This window comes from Simochromis diagramma, unplaced genomic scaffold (assembly GCF_900408965.1).
Source record: "Simochromis diagramma unplaced genomic scaffold, fSimDia1.1 OVJJ01000685.1, whole genome shotgun sequence".
Taxonomy (NCBI): domain Eukaryota; kingdom Metazoa; phylum Chordata; class Actinopteri; order Cichliformes; family Cichlidae; genus Simochromis; species Simochromis diagramma.
This window is the reverse complement of record NW_024387477.1, coordinates 2792357-2801926: the sequence shown is the minus strand read 5'-3', so window position 1 is coordinate 2801926 and position 9570 is coordinate 2792357. Positions and strand designations below refer to the sequence as shown.

The window sequence follows — 9570 nt, the reverse complement described above, 5'->3', positions numbered from 1 at the left end:
CGAGTTCGTAAAGGAGGCTAATGCAGCAAAGACACAAAAAGACCCACAGACATAACTGCTCATTTCATCTGAACATATCGAACACCAAAGTCTGAACTTTTTTTGTGTCCACATCTTTCAGAATGTCACCAGACACTGGATGGTTACAGTTACAAAAACAGTAATAGAAAGAAAAGAACACAGTTTAGCTAACGGTTTAGTGCAGCGTACTGGAAATATTGTGCGATGTGCTCGAAAACTCCCACTCTGCACCCCCATGTTACACCCACACAGGTGTTTTCACTCACACTTGCCTGATTAGACTCTTTTCTCAAGACTGAGTGGGCACAAAGGAGCTCCACTTGATTGACGTCCCCCTCGAACTTCTGCTAATGTTGTTGGACCTTTTAAACCGAGACAACACACACACTTTCTCACAGCAGGTGTTTTAACATGAACACGGAGAAAGCACACGTAGTACTAAAAATACCAACAATGACTCCCGTAAGACGCAGCAGCCAGCATGAGCAACAGGAAGTTGAAATGATATTTTTTTTATCATTTACACCTGAGCTCATCGTGCTGTGACAAAAGGCAAAGGAGGTTGTGGTCGAATTGTCAAATATTGTCAAAACATAAAAAAGTGTTTGGCAGCCATAGCTGAGCTGGTTGAATGCCAAGGAAAAGAGCTTCAGTGCTACCTTTATTATTACCTGACTGTTTACAGGCCAAATATGAAGGTTATGCTACTTTATTAAAACTCTGCTTTGCATGAAGTACTTTTTAGAAATCTTCTGTCACTTCATTTCATGGAAATTGTAACTTAGTTTACAGGGGGTTATGTTGTCATGTTGCTCGCTTCTGGGATCATAGTTAATGCCTTTTCCATGGGTAACCTGTGGTGTGTGGAAGACAATCAGTTCATCAAACTTGTCCGTACTAAGCCCAAAGGAAACGCAGTGAGCAGAGTTCATAAAGCACTGCAGCGACATGGATGGACTGGGATTCTGGAGGTCTCAGAGTGGGTCGGGTCAGAGATGTTAATCTCATGTTTCTGTGTACCTTCGCTTGTGTATGTTTGACTTTTCTGAGCTGTTTTGTTTTGTGATATAAAACAAACAACAGCTCACAGCAGATGGCCCCGCCCCTCCCTGAGCCTGGTTCTGCTGGAAGTTTCTTCCTGTTAAACGGGAGTTTTTGCTTCCCACTGTCACCAAGTGCTTGCTTATAGTCGGTCAGCTGAATGTTGGAGTTTTCTCTGGATTATTGTAGGGTCTTTACTTTAAAATATAAAGTGCCTCAAGGTAACTATTGTTGTGATTTGTTGCTATATACAAAAAATTTAGTCACCAATATAAAAAACAGCTAGGTTGGTTTTCATGTTTTTCACAGTAACTTTCTAACTTTTGGAATAAATAAAGTCGATCTTATTTAGTTTTACTTAAGAGATGATCAAAGACTTAATAAAGGAAAAGCAAATTGATTCTTCAGCAGGAAGAAGTTTTATTATTAATCTATTCATTTTATTGTTGTGATTGTTGTGGTATATAGTTTTAAACTCCATCTAGTAAAAAGGTTGGTTATTCACATTCATATAGCCTGAAACAACATGATAAGAACACAGATGGCAAAATATCTAAGGAGGTATTTCCAGTATTTGATCTCTACCATAGAGGCGAACAATTCGGACAACTGCCAGCCTCCTAGAAAACACGCCTATAGTATCAAATCAAAATCTACGTTGCTTTGTTCTCAAGTTATCGCATTCACAAGATTTTCAGAAAGAAAAATCAGGTCCTGGGACTGAAACTGAAGCAGCTAAATGGAACTGAGTCATAATCATTAGTGTTTGCACGTGTGCTCAAACTACTGTTAAGTAAGATCTTTTTCACTTTAGTGACATCTCATATTTCTCAGCATTAGTCTGTACATTTTCACCACTATAAAGCTCAGCATGAATAAGTGAAAACAACTATGAGGGTGCAAGTCGAGACTAAAACAAGTATTATCAAACGCTCACAGCACATTCACATCAAGCTCTCCAGTGTAACATCAAAGTCATTCAATTAATCATGGAGTCAAAGCGCCCGTTGCTGCTCACTGTACACTCATCCCTGAGGTATGTAAAAAAAAAAAAAAACCCTCTAAAATCTTTACATCATCTCATTTTTATTCATCCTCTTCAACACTTTTCTTTTTGGAAAAGAATTAAATATTTAAATATGCTTCTCAAAAATACATTAAAAGTGCATCCCCGAAGTATTTTTTGCAACAGAGTTCACAAACATCTATTCACATAATGTGAACAGAATTAACTTAGAGAGTGAAGGTGAGTACACTGTAGCGTGGATCAGGCTGAAAGTCCCACACAGTATAAGACCAAGTCTGATCCTTTAGGGGGGATTTTCAGTCTTTGGCTCCCTAAGACTTACTTGAGCTGGGGCTTTGTTCCATGGTGATGAAGAAGAGACAGACTCCTGCAGTCAGCAGGAGATGCATGGATTCGTACAGTAATTTGGGTGAAAAGACACTCCATATGAAGAGATGATAGCGCAGAACAGTTACCAGCACTATGTAGGCTGCGGCTGGCACAGACCTCAGCAGGGCCAAACAGTAGCAACCATGGCCGACTGCAACCAGGCTCCTGTGGAGAGGAAAAGGATTCATCAGAGAGGAAGATGCACTGCAGAGAGCAAAGCAGGCGACTGTACTGTGGATAATAGTCAAAACTTCCTGTGTAGAAAAGTTTTGATGTAAGCCAAGGTCATCCGAAGCTGCTTCATGTTTGTCGTGATGAAGTTGACTTGCTAAAAATGCAGATTGCTCAGTGATTCATAGCAGAGGCCACAATTTCGCATTTTTTCCTTTACACGTGTACCCAGGAGAAGACTCTGATCCAATTATCTTGGCACAGTAATGCGGATTGCTGGCAAATTCTGATAAAGAAGTTAATGACTCTAAAACCTGCAAGATGGGATGGCGCGAGGAGATTAGGAGACGATGATGATGTAAAGCCAAACACGCACAGATATACAAAAGACTCGGTCTGTAATACACTGAAACACATGCGCCGGTTTGCTAAGGGATCTTCTTCATTACAGCAGGCAGAGTCCCAGCTGAGGGGGAGGAACTTTAAGTCTTTTCACAAGACAGGAAGGCAAACCAAAGGAGTAGGTGACATGCTAGGTAGACCGGTTAGCAGATGGATAGATAGAAACACACGAGTGGATCAAAGACTGACCAATACTGATAATCAAGTTTTACGACTCAGTGGATAACAGAGAAAATAAAAGGCTTGTGTGTATCATTGTTACTGCGCTTTCCTCAGTTGTAGAGGCAGAAATCATTTGAATAAACATTATTAAAATCTCCAAAAGCCACATCATGTTACTTAGTGGAAGCTAACATTTTCAGAAACTCAGTCTTTGTTTTGTAGAGTCTGAAGACGAAGTTCTTGGTGGAGGTTGAAGAAAGCATAGGTATGCATGCATGCATACGTACGTGTACATGTACATAACATTATGTAATTTAATTTAATTTTTTTAAATTTTCTATTTTATCTATTTCATTACACGGGCATTTTGTCGTACCACGGGGAAGAAATACTGCCGTTAAGTGCCTTCGTAAGTTGAATTTTTCGTTAAATGGGGTCTTCGTAAGCCGGGGTTCCATTGTATTCTAGAGTCAAATGCGAGGCCATCTGTCTGACAGCTAAAGCTTGGCCCACAGTGGGTCATGCAACAGGACAATGACTCCAAGCACAGCAGCAAATCTACACCAGAATGGCTGAACAAGAAAAGAATCAAGGAGCTGCAAAGGTCCAGTCAAAGTTCGGACATCGACCTGATGAAACGCTGTGGTGAGAACTTAAGAGAGCTGTGTATAAATGTGTGGCTGTAAAGAAGAGCGGCACAAAATCCCTCCACAGTGATGTCACAGGCTGATAAAGTCACACAGGAAACAATTACTTTAAGTTACTGCTGCGAAAGGTGGTTCTACAAGCTACTGAATCATGGGGTGTAGTTAGTTTTCACATGTCTGCACAGGACATTTCTTTTTCCCATGATCGTTGAGTATTTGATGACACTGTAACGATGGAAGTACCTGAATTTAGACATATTAACTATCACACTTTACTGCTGCAAAGTGTCGCTGCTGTGACCTCCTCTTGACTTGAGTTGATTACTTTTAATTGGAAACACTAGGTTTGTAACAAGATTAAAATATCCTTAATGTCATGTAATTATTGCATAAAAAAGGTGCAGAAAACTTCATCGCTGTAGTGAACTGCAAAGAAGCTACAGGCATGTTAGCCAAGCATTGTAGTGGGAATACACGCACAGTTTACCTGAGTGTTTGCTTGCATTACATTTAGCTTTGGTGTAAACAGCATGTGTATCAATATAGCCCGAGTGACTGTAGCTTCAGTAGCCTGCATTATGCATGATATGCTAATTAGCCATGTGCTCTTGCTTCTTATGCTTTTAGCTACACAAGCCTGATAAAAGCTTTACACACAAAGCTTGTGATGGACTGATGACTGGTGAAACCCTGTGTGTACAGACACATTTCAAACATCTCCAAAGTGACATAAACCACTTCTTTGGAAGTGAAAACAGCTACCACGACACTTGAAAACACCCATTATTGTCATTCAATCCAAACTGCTGGCATTCTAGATAGACTACAGTATGCACAGCCTGTCAACACTGAACTAAAAACTACCCCTGGAAGCTCTAATGGATATTTCCAGGCACTATAGATAATAATATGAACATATTCCTGCTTTTTAACATCACAGTAAGAGGTTGAGATGATATATTTAAATATGTCTGGTTGCTTTTGCTGCCCTAATGGACTCGTTTTTAAAACTATGACTGACAAAGTCTTTCAGATAGAGAGAAATGAAATTGGTGCATGTCATGTCACAGTAAAGTAGAAATATAAAGCTGCATAAAAAAATGGGGAAATAGAAAACTGAATGCCACCACGCTCTGTTTGTGTTTGCTGTTACGCCTACTTCCACAGAGTTGCTCATATCAAAACAGCTTGGGGTCTATTTCTGTGTGCTGCCTCATAGGCGACCTCTAAGGTGGGTCACGAGAACGCACAGACAGTCTGTGAAACCTGTGAACAATACCTATAAAAACTGACAGTTTACAAAATCGCTAAGGGTGTAACTAAGGCTCATTGTACTAATGCTGTGAGAAACTAACTGTAACTGTTACCCAAGTTAACATGTTTATCTGCTTCACTCTTGGTGGGTGTGTTGCTGAGGACCAGAGTAAATCAGTGCCAAGTTTGAGGATTTTTGGGTAAGTGGTTCTCATGTTTTGGCTAAAAGCTGCTCTCTGAGCAAAGCTGTGACCGTAGCCTGCTCCACTCTGTGTGCACGGGCCACAAATATATTTACAAGCATGTCTGTTTGGCTCCGTGTGTTAAACTCTAACCTAATTCTAACTTTACCCCTAATATCAGACCTAACCTTCAAAAAACACCTTCCTAACACTTTACTTTACAGTTTGTCTTGTTTTTAACTACAATCTATTTCAGTAAATCATTTCACCTTAAAGCTCACGAGCATGCAGATGCTGAGAGACTGACACTTTTCACTCTTGCAAAGTGTCTTAGAAATAAATCAGCATGAATGTGCCTTATGCTGAATGAATGAAATGTCACAGATTACAAAACCTACAGTGAATTAAGACAAAGAAAAACACACTGTGTGTAAATAATGATTTAGTTTGATGTCATTACTCAGCAGAACCTGAGGACTTCCAGTACAAGCCTCGTGGTCAAGCTGCTGATGCTGCAGAGTGAATTTTAAACTAACTGAGATTATTTTAGCGCCATTAGTCAGAGTACCTCTGAGCACCTATTAGAGGTAAGTCTTTTGTGAATGAGTGATGACAAGCAGGAAAGTTTTTTGAACTGGAATGCAGTGTGTGATGTTTACCATCAGCTGGGCGGTGTTAACCCCCTCCAGAGGCTGCAGCGTTCATTACAGCCTACATATGAAATTGATGGGTTTCCCACTTGGCTATTCAGAGGATAAAACCACAGTGAACATGGCGAGGCTGCCAGGCACCAAATCCCATAACTGGCTGCAATTACGCCGTCGATCTAAATGGAATTTACCGCCTGCTTTCATTGCTCCAGTTTAGGTTCAAGTTTACAACCGATCAATGCAGGTGCTGCGTTTGAACGGGCTTTCTCAGAAGCAACGTTTTCAGGAGCTATTTTCAACTTACTGTAAATGCAATAATTACAACTAGACATCTCAGGTATCATGCTTTTATTGGATCACGTAAAGTAATTTTCCTTTGCTGCTGTGCGTGTGTTTGTGTGATACTCGACTGCAGGATAAAATCAGTTTATGTTGATATTTCCGACCTATTTAGAGCACTTAGGGTGAGATTCCCGTGGATGTATGACCAGATGTTCTCCAAAAATACTGTGATGGACACTACGTGGCTTTTTTGATGACACATCAGTACTAAACGAAAGGTCGAGACAAAACCGACCACAGTGCTGGACTACTGGATCACATTTTTCATTCTTATACCCCGCTGAAAGCAGCAAAAAGAAAAAAAAAACAATTCAGAAGGATGGAACTTTTTAATCAAAGACCGTCTCAACTACTGAAATGTTAAACACAGCTTATTCAAATGTGGGATCAAGGATTATTAAGAATATAAATCATGTATGGGTATTTTCACCCTCTACAGTCTAATTTCTATGCATTCTTTGTGCCAACAAAATTCACACGTTTTATTACATAAAGTAAGATTTCTTTATATCTCAAGGCAGCAGACTTGCATTTATATCTCCACTTTTTAGTTGCTGGCATTATAACATAGGAGGCAGGCTAAAACGACTCCTTTTACACAAACAGTATCTTTCGTCTGCATTAAAATAGCATTTTAGCTTTGGCTCTATCAGCAGGGCAGCTGCTGCCCAGCCACAGACCTCATCACTCAGCGCTGTGCAGAGGCCTCACGCTGAGAGGAAGCGGTAGTTATTGGCTGCTTTCACACACATACAGCAGCCCAGCTACTGGCCCCTCTCCAGTGGAGGTCTTCCGCAGGTTAAGCTGTTTACATGCATCTTTGATACCCTCCAAGGAACGCTCCTCGTTGCCACGAGTAAACGAATTAACATAGCATTTCTGCGCGCCAGCACTGTCCCACCCACAGGCTGAAAAAGTATGAAACAAACAAACAACAGTCAAAAGTAACTGTAATAGCGATGCTGGTGTGTGGCGGTGCTGGCACAGAGGGCACAAAAGACAGTGAGAGAGAGGAGTGTGTTTGAATTTGGTTATAACGCAGAGCGGCTGCGCCCAACGCTTTGGCTGACATACCACGTTTCGAGGAGCACAAGTGCCTCTCCATCAGTGACACCTACCAATGTTCCAAATGTTTTTTCATGAATGGATTACAAACTGGGCGTCGTTTCAAACGTTCGGTTATATAAAAAGTGATTACAACAATGTTTTTATGCAACCCAGCTGACAGTGGAAACTTCGATCATGTAGGACTTACGTATAGAATTGCTGTGCATGACTTTGGATTATGGAATCGAAACGACTACCAGCTCGTCACAGACGCTGGATGCTTCAACCATTTATCCTTTTCTTTTAGCTATTCAGGTTACGGTCATGCCACCAGGAGCACATACAATATCGAGCAATCCTTGAAGCCAAGAAGGGGGGAGCCTGGTTATGCTGGTGGTTTCTTCCTGTTTAAAGGGAGTTTTTCTTTCCCACTGTTGCCAAGTGACTGCTTACAGGGGGACTGTTGGGGTTTTCACTCTAATATTTATGGTCTTTTACTGTGACTGTTAGGGCTGTGTGATATAACCAAAATCTCATATCCCGATATGAGACATTTATCGTCCCGACAACGATATGTATCAAAAAAATGTTACATTTTCTGTAAATTCTGTGAATCTCGGGCAACTCGACTTGGTTAAAGTGTTTTCAGCTGGGCGTCGTGTACCTGGAGTCGAGTGTTACATATGTTGAAACGGCCGCAGTTTTCTTTGAGTATTTATTACACAGCGTGCTGCAGGGAAACGCCTGTTCTAAGGTTTATTTTTTAGCACCTGACGGCTCTTTTTAGCTTCTCGTCCATAAACACTCTGCATACTATTTCAAGTGATTCAGTTTATTTTGAAAAATCTCAATAGGATCTTCAACTTTATTGTGAAAGTTTTATGTGGAAAATAAACAACCGGACAGCGGAGCCACGCGATGGTTTTACCGTTGTTGTTGCTAACGACAACGCTTAAAAACAATCGCTTGTCCGTCCGTAGTGTGGTTATATTAAATATAAGAGAAAGAGAGAACTTTAAGAAATTCTACAGTGACCATCAGAATGATGAAAAAAATATTGCTGTAAACAGTTTATTTTGCGACACCACGAAACAAACGATGGCGTATGAAACGATAGATGTTTTCATATCATCATCCGATATATCTCGTTATATCAAACAGCCCTAGTGACTGTTGCTGGAAATTGGTGACAGATAAATAACACTTGTTTTCTAAGCTTGGGACAAACAGTTCACACCAGGAAGGTTCCTGCAGTTCACTTCACTTTCATTTTATACACAAATCAATTAAAATGCAGTTACAATCATAATTACGCATAAAACAGTGATTTGTAAAATCCCCAAAAGCCATCCTGAGCTTGTAAACAGGGGTCGAGACATCACGATAAATATCATTTTTAATTCTGTATCCTAATACTAACATAAATCTTTAAAAGCACCTTGAAACTCCTAAAGTACAGTATAGAGATCCTAAAACAATACATCCAGACAGAGACACATGGGGAATAACAGTATAAATCCACTGGTGGGTGTATTTTAAATGGAAAGCTATGGAGAATATTTAAAAACCCTGAATGATGCGGGGTTTTAGGAGTGAACATTTTGTAGTAGCAGCTGTCTTAAGCTCTGAGCGAGATGCTGATTTTTGTAGTGCTCTCTAGCTCGTTCCAAACCTGCATACCTCCAGTCACACTAAAAGTTTGCAATTTTTTTTTCTCTTTTGTGTGTTTACATAGCCAACCATTTACACACAGACATTCACAACTATGAAGAATTTTGAATTACCAGTTAATCTAGCCCCACTAACCACATCCCCTTAGACTGTGCAGCCAGAGTTCCTGGAGAACATGCAAACTCCACACTCCAGGACCTTCTTGCTGCGAGGCAACGATGCTAATCACCGTGCTAATCCAAAAACCAGTGAATAGTGGGTTTTAAATTGAAACTTACCGGTCTCTCTCCGAGCTAAGGTAGCAGACGAGGTGACACGCCCAGAGCAGCGGGCCTGCATAAGTGCTGAGCGCTGTTAAGAAGATGGCAGGTGCTTCTATGTAGCTTTCCAGTCCAACGAATCCAACTGAAATGTCGACAGTGGCTATGTTGTTGGAATTCCCCTGCAGGTGCAGAAAGAAATCTTCTTCAAATAATTTACATTATATACAGACAAAAATAAGTAAACAAAGAACTGTGGATGTGCTTCAGAGCTCTAAAGAACTGGTGCTTTGCTTTATCATCATTACTGTGAGTTTCTGGCCA

General features: G+C 40.6%; 1 protein-coding gene across 1 annotated transcript in view; it reads right to left on the bottom strand.

Annotated features, from left to right (window-relative positions):
- Positions 1 to 1208: 1208 nt before the first annotated feature.
- The window catches only part of pigg (phosphatidylinositol glycan anchor biosynthesis class G), an 84461-nt gene continuing 76099 nt past the window's right edge, over positions 1209 to 9570 (bottom strand). The window contains exons 12-13 of the mRNA XM_040015347.1: positions 9265 to 9428; positions 1209 to 2623 (exon numbers count right to left, since the gene is read on the bottom strand). Coding sequence (XP_039871281.1) covers positions 2401 to 2623; positions 9265 to 9428 — 387 coding nt within the window. The 3' untranslated portion in view covers positions 1209 to 2400. The remainder of the gene's footprint in view (positions 2624 to 9264; positions 9429 to 9570) is intronic.